The sequence below is a fragment of the Botryllus schlosseri genome, chromosome 12, assembly GCF_051294905.1.
Source record: "Botryllus schlosseri isolate E-star chromosome 12, Bs_hap1, whole genome shotgun sequence".
Taxonomy (NCBI): Eukaryota; Metazoa; Chordata; class Ascidiacea; order Stolidobranchia; family Styelidae; genus Botryllus; species Botryllus schlosseri.
Window position 1 is genome coordinate 16,372,904 of NC_137247.1, and position 21,432 is coordinate 16,394,335.

The 21,432-nt window shown below is 41.6% G+C and overlaps 1 protein-coding gene across 1 annotated transcript in view; it reads left to right on the forward strand.

Annotated features, from left to right (window-relative positions):
- Positions 1 to 10,083: 10,083 nt before the first annotated feature.
- The window catches only part of LOC145452641 (uncharacterized), a 35,433-nt gene continuing 24,084 nt past the window's right edge, over positions 10,084 to 21,432 (forward strand). Inside the window, exons 1-3 of the mRNA XM_080330823.1 lie at positions 10,084 to 10,457; positions 11,110 to 11,151; positions 13,029 to 14,413. Coding sequence (XP_080186949.1) covers positions 10,418 to 10,457; positions 11,110 to 11,151; positions 13,029 to 14,413 — 1,467 coding nt within the window. The 5' untranslated portion in view covers positions 10,084 to 10,417. The remainder of the gene's footprint in view (positions 10,458 to 11,109; positions 11,152 to 13,028; positions 14,414 to 21,432) is intronic.

The following is a 21,432-nucleotide window of genomic DNA, read 5'->3' on the forward strand; positions in this document are numbered from 1 at the left end:
TTTATATCAGCTAATTCTACCTCCGTGGACTGCTATAATCACAGCCGAGGCCCTATCAGCTAATGAGGAATAGTGATGTTGGTTACCATACGTAATCTTTTTTGAAGATTCTTGTGAATTGCATGTAGAAATTGGAGTGAGATATAGGAAATCAGCGCTCAACTAGCGGTCCGGCGGGCTTTTCGGGACTTGAGCCAGAGAAATTACCTTTTGTGCCCTCTTCTCAGATTCCCAAAATATGGTAACCCTAGATGTTAGGAACAGGAGAATAGCTTATTTTGATTAGAACCACAATATTTTAAATTAAAATCAATTTCAGCACTTCGAAACGATTTCAGGGGACTAGCAAGTAGCAAGTCAAAAACCCAACTTTCAGGTGCCTACCCCCATCGCCATGAAATTTTCACAGTCGCTAGATGTCGCTATGCCATACACCAAAAACGGTTCCATACTATTACCGAGAATACTATTACTGAGAAAGGACATTACCGAGAACGGACATTACCGAGAATGGACATTACCAAGAATGACCAATGCCAAGAATATGGCTTACTGGTACGGACGTTGTCGAGAAATCTATACCTGAGAATCGATACCGAATGTGGCCACGCCGTGATGCACACACACGACCTGTTCATATGCATAACATGCCTACATTACATATATTGCATTCTCGGCAATGTCCATTCTCGTTGGAGTCCATTCTCGGTAATATCCATTCTCGGTATTGTCCATTTTCGGTAATGTCCATTCTCGGTAATAGCATTATCGGTAATAGCATTCTCGGTATTGACCGGACACCACAAAAACACAAAATTTTGTTCTACCCTGCTGATTGTGGATTTGAAGGAGAAAAAATGCACCGACACGGGGAATACAAAATCTCAAAACTGTGATGCTCTTTTTTCAATCCAACGCTTTCTTTAGGAACTATTAGGACAGTGCTGTGTTATGCTAAAATTTTAAGGAATATGTGCAACCCCTCTGGAGAAATTTCATTCTGAAATTTCAAATTTCAGGTCATTTTTTCAAAAAGTTTGCTGTGAAGCTCTGTAATTCAGAGCAAGGTAGACTTCGATCAAACGACTCTTAGCATAACATAGGTCTCGATGTTAGCTTTTTAAAAAAACTGAGTGAATACTATACGACATATATGTCATACAAATTTTTGATTTACCATGAAGCTGTTCAACAAAATTTTACAATGGAGAAAAACGTTAATAAACATTTTACCAGTAATAAAAGATACTAAACCGGTGCTGATGAAAATCGAAATTATGGAGTTTTTAGTTATGTTTTGGGTAAGATAAGGCCATGAGGTAAGAGTAGCCTATAGGTACTATGCTTAAATTTCAAGTAAAAAAAATTGAAAATGGTGACCAATGCTCTGCTCCATATAAATAGCAAACCCTAATTCAAATATTGCTTTGGAAATTAGCAAGAGCAGCAAGTGCCTTTGGACTACAACTAAATTTGAGTATGTCAAATTCATGCTCATCTAAAATGTAAGCGGGGGCGATAGCGTAGTGGTGAGCGTAGGCGGCCTGGGTCCGATTCCCGGCGTCGGAGGTTTGGGCTCCTCGTCCCCCGTGTCGTTGCCTGTTCTTACGACAACAAAAAGGATCCCATAAAGAAAAGAAAGAGCAAGAAATAGTTTCCAAAGATGATAGGCGAAGAAAGGATAACATCGAAGAAAACTGCGGCATCGGGCACTATAGGTCGAGGTCGATGCCACTTCAAGAGACCCCGACTGGTTGGTTGTTCGGCATCCCCATGTCTGTTCATTAGATCGCATTGTGTGTCTTTTATATCGCATTGTACATTGTGTGTGTGTCTTAGGCAGATGCAAATATAATCTGTCGATTGATTGATTAATTCCGGGCACACCACCGAAACTACGATTCCGTGTCTTATCCGGGCCCGGCTTGAGATTAATGCTTCGCGTTGCTAAGCTGATTCATATAGCAGTGTTGGGATGACTCGAGTCATGACTTGACTCGAGTCAGACTCGAGTCAACTTTTCGCATGACTTGACTTGACTCGAGTCACTTTGCAAAAATGACTTGACTTGACTTGACTCGGCGCTTCAGAAATGTGGATTGACTCGTGACTCGGAGCAAAATTTACGAGTCAATTTCAAGTCATCTAGTAAACGGTGTCAATTAAATAGCTGCATCTCTTTGATGTTCGGATTCTTCGCGATACGCTGGTGTGACTTGTGAGAGCAACCAGTCATTCACAGATTGTACTTTCACTGATCCTCCATTGTTACATCACAAATATATTGACCGAAAACGAAATGATCACAGCTTACGTTTATACTAGCTGTAGAATAATCTAATACCTACGTATATCTGTTTGTTAGACGGCTCAGTGCTCACATCGCGAAATGCCCAGCTTAGCCAACCATCTAGTATGATTGAATCGAACGAATATAGTTTATGCATTTATAATCTCACGGATGCGTTGATGGGTAGTGTATTGTACCATATCAATTTGTTTCAACTTCTTGGCGCTTCGTATTCGATCCTCCATCTTGGCTCACGTATTTTATTAGCAGCTCTAAGAGTTCGTGAGTGATACAACGCCTTTTTGCACGTATATTTAACTTGATACTCATTATTTGATTCAAGAGATATCACCAACCAATCTGTCATTCACACAGCTAGCAAAATGTAATGACTTTGAATCATCACTCGTACTTCGAAAATTCAATTTGACTTGAATTTTGAATTGACTCGTGACTTGACTTGACTTGACTCGACTTGACTCGAGTCACCTCCAAAAAACGAGTGACTTGACTTGACTCGAGTCACCTTCGAAAATCGATTGACTTGACTTGACTCGAGTCAAAATGTGCAATGACTCGAGATGACTCGTGACTCGAAGGTAGTGACTTGATCCCAACACTGTCATATAGTGGTTGTGAAACATGGCGAAGATAGAAGCAGGACCGTCTATCATAGGGGGCGGGAACCTTTTTCGACAAAATAGCCATATTGACCCTACATTTTCAATTGTAATTTCCGAAGAGCTATGCATCCAATGTCAACTGCTACGTCATAATTGACGATCCGCGACGACTTTGAGGCACAGAATCAAAGGTAACCACATAAGGCAGGGGCGGGAAGCTTCTCCAGTCGGCGGGTCGGATAATGGAAAGTTAAGTAGCCTACTTGGCGGGCCGGATTGCTGAATCGATACATTATTCGCCCATTTATCCACATATACAAGGAATAAATCGTATCTAATGAATGTATTTTAACAACAACAATGTCATTTCAAAGCCAATTCTCGTCGATAATGACGTATAGACCAGTGGTTCTCAACCTTTTTCACCTCGCGGACCGGTAAAATTTCAAAAAATATTCGGCGGACCGGTGAACCTCCAAAATTAAATTAACCCAAAGTATAACTTATGTCACCGTTTTGTTGCAAGTATATGGTGCTAGGGATTGACAGTTAAACGGTATTGATCGTCAATAAATATGATAAAGATGGCATTCATGTGATTTTACGGTAGTGGGTCTGCTGAGTCGATGTAAAATTGCCTCGCCCTGAGAAACGTGCTACCGCCGACAGCCGTCCACGGTCTTTCGTGCCGAAGGCCGCGGATGAAACCTACCACGCTATCTCGAATAATATTAGGCTATTATATTCGGCAATATCGAGAGATGAAGCGTTTCGGAGTCTAACAAAGCACCTTTTCGTGCAACCTTGCTCATCATTGCCCACTACCACCAGACGTATAGGCCACTCTGGCTACTACGCATACAATGCTCCGCACGAAAACACATGAATTATCAGAATTATCAGGTTTCCCAGTAGAGCTAATTGAAGTGTCCGTCTTGTAAAATTTAGGACACGTTAATTAAACATATTCGGGCTGGCCTGTTGGAATAATTATTTCGTGACATGTCATTATTTCATGACATATACTGTCTGGTATGTAGTGAGTAGCCTATATATTGGATTCGCCCAAGCGTACTAAACCAAAAGACGGACACGATTCCAAATTAGTATTTCTTCACTGGCAAATAATTTGTCTCTGTGGTATGGTATTTTTCCTATGGGGTACGCAGATTGTCAGGACAGCGAGAATCGTGTCCAGCCGTTTAAGCGCCTATGGACCATTAGACATATATAGATCGAAGTTTTCGGTCAACAAAGGGCAGTCTTTTTCGGCCAAGGTTTTCTCGCTGCCGAATATTTTGACACACTTTTTGGAGTTCCATGTTAGCCCAAACTTCATTGTATGTTGATGCGTCGTGGCGCGGAAATGGCTGACGTCAAATGCCTATTTCTATAAATCATGCATATTTCTTGGAGAAAGGGCACCCAATAATCAAGAAATTGACAGTAAATCGCGCAAAAGTTGGATAAATTTTCAAAAAAATACTCAATAATTTATGCTAATGCAAAAAATAATTTTGGGTTCTTTCAAGCTCAACCCTGCTCCAATTGGGGGTTTGGGGCACGCCAGTTACGGTTCTGCGCAAGATTAATGAATCCAAAACGAAGGATCGCACACAGCGCGGCTTGGCGAATCAGCTTTTACTTGTCGCTCGCATATCGTCAAATGACACGGCTTGAGCTTCAAGTCAAATTGATTGAACAATGAACATGCTACCTCACGAAGTTCTGGATCAGTTTAAAATTTGATGATTTTTTATTTTACCAATAGACAAACCTTCAACATATTGCATCTTGAAATTATGGTTAAAATTGTAAATTACCTCGCGGACCGGCAGGAACGTCGTCACGGACCGGCACCGGTCCGCGGACCGGTGGTTGAGAACCACTGGTATAGACAATATAGACTTGAGAACAAAATTGTCATACCAGCGTGTACTCAAAGGTGATGTGGACACAGAAAAAAATTCTCTCCTTCACGCTTCACTTGGGTAATCGGTATTGGTATATTTGATTTTGACGATGTTTCATATCGAGATGGGTGACAAGATTTCGTATGGTATATCTTGATGATGTTATCTAATACTGTACCAAGTTTCAAGGTCCTCACTTCATGATTAGGGCAGTAATTTCGTTATCCAAGTCAAGTATGTTATTGTCGATCCGTCTGAAACAGTGATTTAACGCAAACGTGTAATTCAACGCCGCATGTACCGCCACACCGTTTTGTGTGGCCCGTGAAAGGCTCAACAAATGTATTAAATAATTGATAACCTCGATTAAACTTTTTTCTTATTATATTTCACCACGATAATTATATGTTATATACTTACTATAGTATCTTTTTATTTCATTGGTGGTGCGATAGCCTGACCTCTAGGCCCACGCATTTTAAAAGGTTCAACTGCTAAACATCACAGAAAGTCAAAACGGGAATGACTTTCGGATCACGAGTGTGATTTTCCATTGGCCACTCCAGCAACTTTATTACTTGGGTGCTGTACGTAGAGAAACCGATTCCCGAATGTGTTAGGTAGATTCGTTCTTGTGGTAGATTCGTAGGTACAATGTACAGAAGTATTCATATTTACAATATAGCCTATATATATATGTTAGTGGAAGCGTATTTGAAGCTAACATGGTTATGACGCTAAACTGGTTATTGAGGGTAACCAGCTTATGAAATCTCGCCAATGTTTCTGACTCGTTTACGATATCATTAAATCAATGGTTTGTTTGTTTTAAATAAACATACATATTATTTTCATATCCTCACTGTATAATCAAATACCAATATTTCGTTTTGGTTTATAATACAAATTGTATATAGTGTGGCCCGTGAATGGATTAAGATGTTGAATGCGGCCCGCGAGCTAAAAAGTTTGCCCACTACTGTCCTAGAAAATATTATGGTATGGCGCCCTTCCCCAATTATAATATGCTCGTAGTTAGTTGAAGAGCAATACGGAGGAGGAGTATCGGATACGGAGTAAACACTTTGTGCGATTGATAAACGTTAATAAAAATATGGCTGATCGTAATAATGCCATATTGTGTAGCTTTATTTCCGGAAACTGAAGGCATCACTACATTTGCTTTTATACTTTAACATGTATGTTCTACAGACAAAAGAACTGATACTAATTAGAACTCACAGTATATATGATACTGGGAATTGAAAGTGAAATATAAATACTACTTCTAAAAGCAGAAAATGTATTTCATGTCTTTAGTCCAGAAAGTTTTAAAGGTGGTCTGCTAAAAAAGGTCTAACGCTCAAAAAAGTCACAGTCCACTTTTCCAGATTAGGATAACAAGCCATTTACGGTATGATAAGTAAATGCTAGATTGCGAAACATCAGTTTCAAACGTTATGATGGGCCATATATACTGCGATTAAATATTTCATATTGACGACAATGCGATGTGAACGGAACCACGCAACCCGCTACCTAAATTATATTCACCGATGCTTTAGTGACATCATATTGGTCACTCCATATCCAGTATCCACTGTGTACGAAGCTCGAGGAAAATTCTGGGCTCTACTCAACTTTTATGAAAATTAAATGTTGATACTCCGTGAAAACTCTGGATATCTTCCTGATTTGAGGATTAAACTACTTCTACTTGACAAACTGAAAATAGCGAGAAGTGAGTAAGTAGAAGAAGAAGTAGCGGGGAATAAGATCTGCTTGAGTAAGTACCAAAGCAGCGAAAAACTACGCGAGTACTTCAAAAAAGTAGAAGTACTTCGTTACTGACCTCCTCTGACTTCGAGTCCATTTTTCTTCAGCGCTCCCATACCGCCACCCTGATCCCAGCGCCCCCATTTCGTCCCCTGGGCGTTTCCGCCCCCTGAGCGTTTCCGCCCCCTTCAAAATCCAAATCTCCCTTGGGGGCGCTGGAGACAAGGTTAAAAACCAATTATTTAAATTGCTAGTTTGATAGTATGTGCCAACTGCCTTCAAAAAGAGCTAAATATGCGACATTTGGACCTAAAAGGGCCGAACTGGCAACCTGGCTAAACGATATGTCGGGCCGATATCTGTCTCGCTAGAGCCAACTCCGGTAAATACTTATCAGCCCGTCCTGTCTTCTTGTAAATCTAAAACGTTGTGTTTTCTCAACTGCGATATAGATAGGGCAACCAATAGCCTACTAACTATATGTTATCATTTAGGAGAATTTGTCCTCCTTTTTTCAAGAATTATAAAATATCATCCGAGGACAGCCAAATATCGTCCTTTTCCGCAATTTGTCCTTCTTTATAGCTTTGAGAGCCAGGCGATCGTACGGAGACAACTAAAAATTGCATAATATACGTGAAATCTGGATTCGGACGGCGAGGCAAAGGTCAAACCCAACCCATAATGGGGGCGGATCTTTCGGGAGTAGAATAGAAAGAATTTGCCCATTTCTTTAGTCAACACATCAATAGTAGCGGCAAAATTACCAATTAAATCCCGATATTTATGAGTGCTATTTCACCTTTTGTGATTTGTAAAAAGTTTCCTCTTTTTCGGGTCTCAAAATATGATAGCCCTAGATAAACACGCCGTTGGACTGGAAGTAATGATTTCTTACTGCTTGATTGTAAATATAAATGATGTTTATATGGTAGGGTTACCATATGTCCTCTTTTCAGAGGATTTGTCCTCTTCTTTGACTTTTTTGCAAGTGTCCTCGGAGGACGCCCAGGTGTCCTGTTTTTGAGAATTTCGGTTACATATAGGGCAAAATCGACTTATATATAGTAAATCAGCACTGAAGTAACGCTCCGTCGCGTATTTCGGGAGCTTGTTCGGAAAGTTGATCCTTTTTTTAGTCAACCACCTGATAATGTGAAAGAAAAAAAACTGTATTTCGGGCGCTGAGCGATAAAGATTACTGTTTTGTAGTCAACCGACCACGATGTGGGAAAAATGTACCATTTTTTAAGGATTTTCCTCCGCTTTTGCAAGTCGGAAAATTTTGAAAAAGTGTCCTCTTTTCAGATTTCCAAAATATGGTAACCCTATTATATGGGATATGTTTTTTTTAATTGCGACCACTGATTATTAGATGTTTTGGTTGAGAACGTCATATTTTAATATCGTAATCATCGGGCCGAAATTCTGTTATCCACCGGGCTCTAGTTGCAATCGTCATACCAGACACTATGGTGGACGGTTTGAAGTGTGCCTGATGCTCATACAAAAGTTTATCCAACGCTTTTTTAATACTTACTGTTATTAATGATTTTCGTAGCTCCTATTCTACTATCGCAAAATAGGGCTTTCTTGGACGATGTCCGATCTTCAATAAAAGCGGGGCAATTTGAAAGAGCATATATAAGCGATCACTCTACCTGGACACAGACCCTAAAGTAAACGGACGTTGACGCGATGGACATGTCATGAAAATAGCTTTATTGACGTGACATATATATATTTGGGGGTACATATGATAGGCTTACCATATTTTGGAAATCTAAAAAGAGGACACTTTTTCAGAAATTTGCAACTTGCAAAACCGGAGTAGAAATCCCGAAAACCGGTGAATTTTTCCCACATTTCCAACACATCTTTTGCGCTCAGAACTCAAAATACCGTTTTTCTGTCCTCATTGCCTGGTGGATGACTAAAAAAAAAAGGTCTTTTTTTCGCTCAGAGCTAAAATCACCGTTTTTCACTCCGAAATACCCGCAGGAGCTTCACTTCTGTGCTAATTTGCGGCATATCACTCGCAATTTGCTCTAAATCTGACCTAAATTTTCAAAAAAGAGGACAAAATCTCAAAAAATAGGACAAAAAGGCGTACTCCGAAGACACTTTCACAAAAGTCAAAAAAGAGGACAAATCCTCTTAAAAGAGGACGTATGGTAAGCCGAACATATGACATTACAAATTTATATTGCCCAAGGGCCCATATTCCCGCAGTTGGGTCAACAGCACTCTCTATTCCCGGTCTAGGAATATCCAGTGTTGGGATCAAGTCACTACCTTCGAGTCACGAGTCATCTCGAGTCATTGCAGATTTTGACTCGAGTCAAGTCAAGTCAATCAATTTTCAAAGTTGACTCGAGTCAAGTCACTCGTTTTTTGGAGGTGACTCGGGTCAAGTTGAGTCAAGTCACGAGTGAAGTCACAATTCAAGTCAAATTGAATGTCGAAGAATGAGGGATGATTCAAAGTCATTACATTTTGCTAGCTGTGTGACAAGACAGATTAATTGATGATTTATCTCATATCAAATAACGAATATCTAGTGAAATGTACACTCAAAAAGACGTTGTATCCCTCACGCACACGTAGAACTGCTAATAAAATACGTGAGTAACTGTACATGTACAGTGTGCACCTACATGCTACAGTCAGTTATTAGCAGCCAAAATATAGGACCTAATACGAAGCTTCGAGAAGTTGAAACAAATTGATATGGCATAATATCAATATACACTACCCATCTACACATCCGTGAGAATATAAACGCACAAACTATATTTGTTCGATTGAAATCATACAAGAGGGTTGGTAAAGGTGAGGACTGCGCAACGTAAGCATTGCGCCGTCTAAGAAACAGAGACATATTGCTACTACGTTGCTACACTACAACTTCGACAACGTAAGCTGTGATCGTTTAGTTCGCGGTAAATTTATTTGTGATCGAACAATGGAGGTAGTGTAACGTCGAATCAGTGAATGAGCGGTTGTTCTCACAAGTGACACCGGCATATCTCGAACAATCCGAACATACACAATATACAGTGATTTTTTCGACACCGTTTACTTGATGACTTGAAATTGACTCGTAAATTTTGCTCCGAGTCACGAGTCAATGCACATTTTTGAAGCTCCGAGTCAAGTCAAGTCAAGTCATTTTTTCGAAGTGACTCGAGTCAAGTCAAGTCATACGAAAATATTGACTCGAGTCTGACTCGAGTCAAGTCATGACTCGAGTCATCCCAACGCTGGGAATATCCACATAGAATTCGTTTCCCGTAATTGATGTTTTAATTCGCTCAAAACACGTATCAGAAGTTGGATATCGACGAGTAACGCTTTCCGTTTGGCGTAATACTGGAACGTCAGCGCTCTACAATTCATGCTCGACTGACTATGTGAAGTAATAGGTTGCCGTTGGATTTCGTAAACTTGAAGTGTATGACTCTCCGACCGCTGACTGCTCGTGAGAAATGCCGCATGTGTGTGTGTGCCTCACTGAAGCGTGAGCCAGACGCCGCTGCAGGGCAAATATATGTATTTGTAAAGCTCCAACGGATCTGTCTGCAAACTATCGGGGGTTTGCAATTACCAGATACTGTGTAGAGTAGTGCAGAGTAGTGTGGGGCGGGATTATTGGGTCATGTGTGGATAACCAATCCGCCTTGACTGACTTTACTTAGCCGGTTGATACTGTGTGTATCTGGTTATGACGGTGATAGTAACTGCCCTTTAATAATGCACTGCTTGGTTGGATTATTCAAAGAAGCACTTTCTCAGTCACTGGCGGGCAAGTTGACATGCACAGAATGTATTCTTCTGTAGTTGGATTAGCACCAGGTGAGTCATATCGTCACGAATAGCATGTATAGCATTAGAGGTATACAGATCTGTAAAGCATCTTTGGTGATGGCCATTCAAAAGGACACATTTCTGTTACTGGCAATGCAGTTTTCTAAGGCTCGAGATTTCGCACTAAATCATGCAGCTGCGTCAATCTGCAACCATCGACATGTTGGTCAGTGCTTTCGTGTTCACCATACGAATCTGTACGGATTGAGAAACTGTTGGGCTTTCTCCTCATTCAGATATCTATTTTACCTTAGCGTTTGTACTGAATGCATGCTCACAATCCTTATCGACTGTTTACCATTTTCATCCATGGCGATGCACAATGCTATGCACAATGCGATGAACGGATAGGATTTCGAAACGACCAAGTGTACTGAATCAATCTAACATCCACCTCGGACTAGTGTTTTGCATAGACGCCGTAAGAACAACGAATCCGATTATATACGCGTTCATTAGTAAAAGTGACATGAATGTACTGCACAATGCACATTGCACATGGATGTGGTGCCGTAGTGCCGTATTGATGAATAGTGTTGCAAATGTATCATTCGTTGATACTTCACTCACTGTGGCCATCTGTAAGCTTCCTGCGTTCATCTGTGAATTTCCTGTTGTTACCATTAATATCTTTTTACAGCTTTGATACTTCTCCACGTTTCCGCATTAACTCGTGCACCAGGTAAGCATGACTTTTATCTGCTGATTTATTTATTATTGGAGAAACTTGGGTTGTAGATTACAGTGAAAACACAGTGTATCGAGGCTTGCGCAGTGTCATGTTTGGCGTCTAGTTGGTTCATCGATTCTATATCAGTCGATGCCGGCGCTTCAACTCTTCGCGCGCGATAAATTTTGCTCACTACGAGCCCTGTATGTTATCCGATAAGGGGTATGTATTTTCTGACTTCGGAGCGGAATATGTGTCACGTCCTATGTGTCTGAAGTCTAGACTTCTATTCAGCCTTGGAGGTCGTTACATTAGATGGCGTCTGCGATGCTTGCCTAATGTTTACAGTTCGCTCTCGTATTTCAAGTCTGCTCCTCGCAGAGATTAAGACGACTTGCGCCGAACGCTGCTTTCTCTCGGACCAGGCTTTCGCAATGTGTTCTTTATTTCCTGATCGCCCGGTGCCCATACGGCATGCCGCTCATTCGCAGACTATGATTCATTCACTATTAATTGATGTCCTGCGTTCAAGCCGTTTGACTTTGTGACCGAACTGCGCTCTGTGCTGCAGAACACCCGTTCTCAATTTGTTGGTTGATCGGCTAATCCTCGCAGAGCTAACGCGACCCGTGATAGATGGCGGGATTATGTCAGTACTGTGTCAGTTCTCGGAAGAGCATGAGTCATCGTCATGCTAATGGTTCGCGTCTTGCATTCTCCTGTTTGACAAGCGCGCGTCACTTACGTTCCGTGACGTATTTGTAGATAAAATCGGTAATTCCCCTGTTATGGACACAAATGACTAATTCCGTAATCTCTGAGCTGGTGATTGCTATGCCTGTTGAGGTCATGGTGGATCTGCGTCGCTGACATTGACATATTGTTACACGACTTGTAACCCGCTGGTGAATACACGATCAGCAATGTTACTCAAGTAGAAGTAGACGTAAAGCCGTGAATTTCTACTCGATTACAAGTAGAAGTAGCTATTTCCGACACATGTCAAAACAACTTCAAGTGAATCTAGAGACAATGGAAGTTATGAAAAGTAGGCTGCACTAGTAATGTCAAAAAGTACACTTGGTCGAGGGGTCCCATACTTTTAGCGGTTGTGCTTTTGTAATTGAAGAGCTTCTTGGAGGTACAGAACTTCAATATACAATTGAATAGTATATTCATATTGAAATGAACCCGAAGATTTTCGGCTGTGATTGCAATGCGTATCTTCGCGATTGACGCAAAATCACTGACGGCACACGACAAATAGACAGAATTCGTGAATATATGCATTCGTTTCTTGTGACATTTCAAATGCAAACTTTGTCTAAATTTACTTTCCATTTGTCAAAATCCAAAACAATTTCGACAAGAGTTGAAGGAAGGAAGGAAGGACGTAGTTAATTTTTGTCCTTGATGTTTTTGCGGCATATACACCGACTCATGAAACACATACACACGATCTGCGCATATGCATATCATGAGTGCATGATGTGCATATGCCGTTGGACAAGGAAGGTGCAGATATAGCTTTGTACGGCTTTTTAAGTCTTACACCACCCCTCTATGCTATCTCAGCAATGCATGAGCGCCAAGCAGGGGGGCCATGGATACCAGTGTTACTAATCAGGTCTTTGGTCTGACCCGGCCGGGATCGAACCCACGACCTACCGATCAAGAAGCCAGACGCTTAACCATTACGCTATCTTGTCGGTCGGAAGTACAGTTTAAAAACGAACCCACCCGAGTATGTAGTGCAAGTATGGGCAGAACCTACCTCAGCTCTTCTAAGAAGAAGTATACCTCGTCACCTACCATCTGTGATGTTGAAATATACTGTACAGTACATCTTTTCAGACCAGACCACCTGATTTTATTTCACAACAATATAGATCCGATTCGATGCAGACGCGTCATCACCGAATCCTGCAAGCTCAGATGGTCGCAGGAAAGCCTGGATTTTTCTCTGGACCCGAACTGCCAATTCAAGTCAACCCCATATCCTCCGGAAACGAGCGGGTCGCCCGCTTGGTGCGTTTCGACAGCGAAAAGCCAGTCCGTGTGGATCAAGTTTGAATTCTTCGCCAACGGTCGCCTTGTGGAAATGACAAACTGTCGCATAGATCCTGATCGCGCTTGCAAATCACCATGTGTGGCACTCGATATAGACAGACAGAGCGGTGTTATCGGCAACGCTGTGGCTGATGTTAAAAACGTGAGAGTTGTACTCCCAGCGGGCGTTGAAATCCAGCGCTACACGGTAGTGAACGCGTCTGCCGGTAAGGGCCATTTAACGCGACCCGTCAAGCGGGCGACTCGGGAATCTTTAGCGTCTTCGCATTTTCACCGAACGCACCGGTACCAGAGACGACGGAGGCGACGGCGCAGAAACCGCAGGCGACGCATGCAGATGAAAATGATCGCCAGTGAGTTTATAAGTGAGCTCATTGACAAGGCCCGGCGACTAGGGGCGACGGACCCGTCATCCCTAACCCGTCTGTTGCGCCGCAATCGCAAACTCAGCTCTCAGGTTGAAAAGATACGCAGTTACGACTCGAAAACCCCGGTGAAGTCCTTCAAAAACTCAAAATTGGAGGGCGTGCCGAACATTTCAGCGCAATACGATTACACGGGTAGCGACGACGACAAAAGGTTCAAACGCGACCCGGAAAACGCACGCGCCGCAGCGGAAAATCTACAATTTTGCAGGCTGACTTCTCAGCGTGGTATCACGGCACGCGACGAGTCGCGGTTGTCTTCAAACGAGGTTACCGCCAGCCCGGGGCGTTGGGTTACGCCCACGTTACCTTTTACCGTCCTAGCCGATGATTCTCTCGTAATTTTGAATATTTCCGATCTTTCAAACCTCGGGCGTGCTTTATTAAAGCACCTTGTTATATCGATAGAGTATGGCGTTTTCGAGACTCTAAAGCCGAAAACTGTGGTTTCGGAATTGATCTCGTCCTCCACTACGGTGGTATCGTATTCTTCCGTGTTAAACAGTTCAGCCGCTCGTCCTTTAGCGAACAATATAACGACGGCAGCAGTTGCCATCTCTGGAGGGCTGCTGTTTCTGATCGTAACTGTGGCGGCTCTGATACTCCTTCCCAAGAGTAGGAGCGGGCGGTTTCCGCGTTCCAAATCGCGGCGTTGCGACTGCCCCAGTGTCTCGGAAAGCGAGAATCGTCTTTACCTTGCTGACAGCGCGGAAGAGAAGACCACCAGCGAGTGCTGCAGTGAAGGGAAAAGGCACGTGGAGAACTCCGTTGACGAAATCGTGAGTCCATAATTCCTCCTGTTCATGTATTTTTGGATTTTGTAGGTTCCTTTTTCGATGCGAGCCCAGTTCAACAATTTTCGGGCCTAAATGTGCGTTGCAATAGCGATGTTTTACAGCAGGGGTCGGCAATCTTTTGCTAGTCACGGGCCAAATTTCGAGTGTGCAACTTTTTGGCGGGCTGGAATTTTTCTTAATACTATATTATACGCTCACTTCGGTATTTCATCCTACATTGCTGCAATCTGAATCATACCAATCATGAAACACAGTTATTTACACTTCAACAACGCAGAATAATTGTGACAATTGACGCAGCTTGCTTTGTGAAAGGTTTTCAACTTCTGGTAACAAGTCAGATGCAGCAAGAATCAGACCATATTCTAAATGGGCGTCCGAAATACGTGATCTTAGCTTGCTCTTCGTGAATTTCATTGTTCAAAACTATTGCTCACATGCGTACGTGCTACCAAAAATCGATGCAATGTCTTTTGCATTGTTGGGCAAGCTGGGATAAAGATCAATTTCAAGAACTTACTCTTTATCAAAGTCATGCAGCGACATGATCTTTGTACGAAATTTGTCATTCAATCCAACTGCATCGCATTTCAAAAAGGCCCATTGGAAATTTTAAGGCAATGCTATTGGCGTCCACATTGAATGGAGTTCTTAGTAGTCAGAATTTATTTTGTATTGAAGGAATGTCGGAAAAGCGGGTGAATATTCAGTAATTAGATTTCGTATCACAGTTACAAATATAGCGTTGGTATACTAGGTTTTCTCTCCTCCAGTATAGGGAAGTGAGCATAATTTTCTTTGTGCTGTTGAAATTCTCCGAGACGCAGATTTGTTTCGAATGCGCCTCAACATCTCATGTATTCAGTTGTTTTCCCCCCGAAGTTGCAAATTCAATTTGTTCAGATGTTACGTTAAATGTGCCAGGAGAGCAAGATTAGATACCCATTGTCGATTGTAAGATTATGAGTCGGCGATATTTGTATTTTCGAGGAAAGTTGCTATTTCATTTCTCAGTTCATAGACTCGTGCAAGAATAACTGCTCGACTTAATGCGCGAACATGGTAGATATACATTACATCGCCATATTGATTCTATGCTTCTAGTAATATTTGGCGATTCAGTTTGTGAGACAAAATCATATTAACAGTTTTTATCATCGTGGCCAAAACACTTCAGGTTTGTTGTCTCGGCGCACAATGCCTTCTGGGAATTAAACTATGGATAACTAACCAACGGAGGCTAGTTATCTGTAATTAAACAGTGTGAGTTTGAGATTTTGTAATTGCGTCTGAGATGTTCCAAGAGTTTTTGAAACCGAGGAAGGACACCATTATTGTCACATCCCATCGGTAAACCCTTCAAAAAGTATGGCACACTTTCGGTTGCGAGATACACCCGACTGATAAGCACTGATAGTCTACTGCTACTCTATACAGACAATCTTCATCTCCTACTTCAACCGCCTTCGTTTTATGGCGTCACAATAGACTAATACGATGTAGGAAACTTATATCGTAGCAATACCGCATTCTTTCCAAGCATTGCGGCACTGCAGACTGAAAAGCATTGTGAAACGGCGGGCCGTATTCTTGCGATAACTAATTATTATGTCGCGGGCCGGACGATTTCGCTTGGCGGGCCGGATCCGGCCCGCGGGCCGTAGGTCGCCGACCCTTGTTTTACAGGATTCATGTTTTCGTGCATATACGAATGCAAAAAAAATAGTATAGATGAACTAGACACGCTGATCAAAATGTCATTGCTTTGCTATACCCACGAATGAAATATCCCATATCCAACTGAGGATAACTGAAAATTTTACTTTTCGGTGAAATCGCCAAACCCGATTTGTTCCTGTCCTTGCATATTTCTGTTATCAATTATCCAAATTCAAAAAGAGGTCGTAATGTACATTTAGGGTCGCACTTAAAACAAAAATCAATATAAAACAAACGTGTTTAAAGCAATGCCCTTGTTTGAAACATGCCTTTATTTTATTTTTTTCAAGTCACCACGTCACGAATATTCAATTGTGACGCCATAGTCGATTAAAATTGACAATTGAAAAATAGGGTAAATATTGCTCCTTTGACGAAATATCTACGTACTATAGCTGTAGAACCGACTATTTTGAGGGTTCCAACCATCCCATATCGTACACGTCGGCATTGTCGGCTGGTAATTGTCCGTAGGCTCATACAACATGTTTTTTGGAAAGTATTTACACAATTATGGCATAATTTTGCAACTAAAAAAACACGATTTTTTCAAAAGGCCTTTGTTTAAAACAACCATTTGTTTTGAATGCAAATTGGGATTTGAATAAAATAGTATTTACGGACGGCCCACCTATAATAAATAATTAAAGAATTGGTCACCGTAAATACTATTTTATTCATAATCAAAATTTTTGACGGCAATAACTCCGCTTCCACTGGTTGGAATTGAACCAAATTTGGTGAACATCGTTTCTGTAGACAAGCTACTTTCATGGGGTGAACAGAAAATTTTGAAATTTTCTTTATTTATTTCTACATAATAAATAGAAACCTTCTTCCCCTGTAGCAATGCCGCTACTGGCTGAAATTGAACCAAATTTGGTGTGTAGGCCTAAATTAGGTAACCTAACAATTTTATCAAGTAGCCAGTACAATTTGAGAAAAAAATGTCATTTTGGACACCCCTACTCTTCAGTCAGGTGCATTTTACGTTTTGCTAGGGAGTTCAAATTGGAGTCTTCTTTGATCTATTTTGCGCCCTTCGATGTGAAGTTTTTGCTTTTCAGCATTATGATATGCTGCCTGCATTCCATGTTTCGTAGGAAACGGGCGAGTTGATGATAATGTTCAGAGTCGATCCTCATTCTTATGCTATTACGCTTACTTGTGAAGCCGAGATATCGCGCCGATTGGTAACTTATGATTGAACGCCATTGCTGGAGAACTTGCGTCATAATGTCTCAATCCACATAATTCGTAAGTTGTACCGTGCAATCATTTTCGGGTCGCGTTCCTGTAATAAAAACAGCAGACAGCTGCACGGAGTGTACGCTGCGGGCAGTAATTTTATGGGATAAAACTCGGATCTCGCAATCCCGCCATCAATATGTATGTGTAATCTCGTTGTCTGGTGGTTTTGCTCGAGATTGCTACCTTGGAGGGTCGGCGTCGCGTCGCGTAATCTGCGCTGTATTACGGTTTGAAGAGGCTCGCTAGACTTGTGGTGGATTTTTGTGGATATTGATTAGAAACGGGTAATTGAATTCACGATTAATGGAATTATCTGAAGTGCTGTCGGAAATGCAGCCAGAGCACAGTAATAGGCTACTGTACTATTTTGGAGTTCGCGATCGGGAATTCAGTGAAATTATCAACCTGGGAATACAATGTATGTCATCGTAACGACAGCGGTATATTGCACAGCATGCAATGTACAATACATATACTGTACTCTGTACAGTGTACAGGGTACACGTTACACGTACCGATCCCATTTTTTATGCAGAGAAGACTTCAGTACGGATTAACTGAAGAAAACGTTGAAATGAAAATGGTAAACAGTAAGTACCATGTTCCATTTGAGCAGCACGGAGACACTCTTTCTAGGGTTCAATTTAAAAAAATCAATTTAAAACAAACGTGTTTAAAACAAGGCCCTTGTGTAAAACGTTTTTTAAGCCGTGACGTCACGAATATTCAATTGTGACGTCATAGTGGATTGGCATTGACAATTGAAAATGTTGGTGTAGGGCAGGGCCGGCCAACCTTTTTGGCCAAAGGGCCACATTCGATTGACGAACTATTGCGCGGGCCATTAGCCGCGCGAAGCGCGAAAATTGTTCAAAGTTCATACGTCAGTAATATTGTCACTTGACTATATTGCGGGCCTGCTGTATATTGCTGGGCGCAGTTTGCAAGGACTGGACTATTCGTCGCCTCGACATATCAATATCGAAAGCTTCGACCATCATTCATCAATCATTTTGTGTCGTCGACGGCGCCGATATGCCTATTTCTCTAAAATATGCGCATTTTCCTCTTAATTTACTGATGATATTTAAATGCAGACCTTTGGGCCCATGAAATCGCGTAGAGCGCGACGAAAATTTTCATGTCTAATAAATGTCCTCCAACAAACGACCAACGAAATAATCTTGTGTCCCTTCGAGCTCCCGCAATTGGGGGTTTGGGTACAGAAGTTACGACCCTGGCAGATCATAGGCTAAAACTCTGTGTATATTATGATCGTCCGCTGCTCCATTCGCGTCGCGAAACACGATAATCAAAACCACGCATCCGCTGTGTGATTGGGATTTTAGTTCCACTATTGTGGGGAAAAATATAATCATTCTGGGTCAGCTTCAAACAATTCATTGGTGAATGGGGTACTACAGTAAAGTGGAGAAATATTTTTTAATATGTATGCTGTACAATGCACAATTGCACATTGTATGTCTTGTACCAACCAACTGAAGTTGCGATCTCGGAATATTCAATCCAATCGTACAATCAATTCATTTGACTCCTACATTATATACAATGATTTCCTAGGCGGACATTTTAAACCGACTCCAAAGATTAATGCGCTCCGCTAAACCCATACGATCCCATACGATTCGTTGCGGTGGTTCAGATATCTCCGCCAGAAGTTGCTAATAATTTGCAATTATGGCTATTGTTATCTTACAATAATACGACTCGCCTAAGTACAATAAATCTATACCCCAATTACACTTCATTCCGAGTTTATTGCACACCCCTTTCAACGGCATACGACATTACCCTGCCGGAATACTTGGTTACTTCAGCATTACCTTCCAGTTATTATATACTCAAAATTATTTTAGTTGCTATTAGCCGTAGGTTGTCATAGCCAGTGGAAAAAGCCGCCGTTTCTCCCTCCCGTTTTTGACTTGAACATGCTGACTCCATATATGCCATTACGTCTCATCAGAGTCGGATGAAAAGCTTTACGTAGCCTACGTATAATTAGATAATAAGAGTATCTTTTAGCGATGAATGTAACAAATATAACTAAACTAAACATCAATTCTAAAATTTTCTAAATAGCTTTGCGGCCCACCTCAAATGCTCCTGTGGCCCACGGGTGGGCCATGGCCCACCCTGTGAGAACCCCTGAATTAGACTCAATCTGATACATTTGGCGTTCTTTCATTTTCACAAAGTTCACAATCGGTGCAATCCATTTTGTATTATATTACTAATTTCGGAAATCACCTCGCGGGCCACGCGGGCCACTCAAAACCTTCTCGCGGGCCACGGGTTGGCCGGCCCTGGTGTAGGGTAATAATAGCTCCTTTGATGTACTATTGCTGTTGAACCCAATATTTTTTGGTTCGAACCACCCCATATCGATATACGTCGACTGTATCGGATGATAATTGTCCGTAGGCGCATACATGTTTTTTGGAAAGTATTTACACAATCATGGCATAATTTTACAACTTGAAATAACACAATTTTTTTAATAGGCGTATGTTTAAAACACTGTTTAAAACATGTTTTAAACAAAGTGTTTTAAAATACCGTCTGTTTTAAATGCAACCCTAACTCTTTCGCTCGCCCTAGTGTGCTTTGGTTTATCATACGGACTTTGCAAATAAAAAACAGAATGCGGCCTGCAGTTATTCGAAACTATCCCAACTCCGGTACATTAATGCTTGTTTTGATCTGCGATTTCTTTTCCCGCGAAATTCCAAGACAATAGATACGAACTCCTGATATGTATATATGTGTATATGAATTTGTTTATGACTCGCCCTTTTTAGAAGCGTAACCGACTCGAATTCTGCGTTTTGCTCAAGATACAGATATACGCGTAAATACTAGACAGCTACAACGTCACTAATTAATTAATATGTTTCGCCACTGTCAGGAATATGAATAGTAGCTACAAACCCACAATGAATATGTATGTCAAACGAGCTTTTTATCGAAAATGTCATCCCGAAACGGTGTGGCATCGGGCGTTTACGCGTCAGTAGAATTAGGATATCAATATCTGCCTGCAACGTATATTCGGAGCTATTGCGTCTCCGTTGATGCATGTAAAATCCTTCACGATTTACTGCCGATAAAGCAAGTATTCCGTTTAGCAGCCGTTGGCAGTTTTGAGTGGCGTGGAAAGAAACCGCCGGTAATTTACACATCTCTTTTGACAAGCCGCGCTATGCTGGGTTGCAGGTTCGTCTCGGAGTTTGATCGCGTAGGAAATTTCGAGTCGCCCACTGCAAAGATTCTCGAGAAAAGGCAGGGAAGACATACAGCTTCCGTTTGCGTGATTATACACTATACAGAGACAGGGAGCTGTGGAAACCACTTGACGACACTTGATTATCAAATATCCACATCGTTCTACTGTATCAAATACTTGAGGAGTTGATCCGAATCCTGGACGTGATTCCATGATCAGGAAACTGTCAGGAAATATTGAATAAATCGGTGTCCATGCCACATTGTTCATAATGGGCTGCACTATTCAAACAATTGGGTGCTTTCGCGGCATGCTTAGTATCTGAAGGACTGAAGGTGTTAAGCCATGACAGTGACTTAAAATTACGTAGTTTAAAATATCTTAGTATACCTGATTCGACCTTGTCAGACCTCGTCATTCGTCAGATTTATCATCACAGCAGTGGTGACATGAGAGCTGATGGAACTATTGTAGAAGTTGCTTGCTATTGAAGCTAGATTATTTACAATCAGTACCGTTTCACCTAGCAGGGTGAGCGGCTGCATAGCGGAAGGAATTACCTGCAGAAGTTATGTGTAAGTAACACACAGCCTCCGAAATAACTGGATGAAACTGGGTAATAGCGTGTTCGTGACGCCACTTGAACTCAGAATAATTGTTTGCTGTCAGAACTCTGGACGTGCTCATACTACCATTGGCACTGCCCACTTTTTCTTGCAGCCAATGCTGCGTATTACTGCAACATGCTAAATTAAAATTTTGCAGAGGGTCAGATTACCGAATGCAT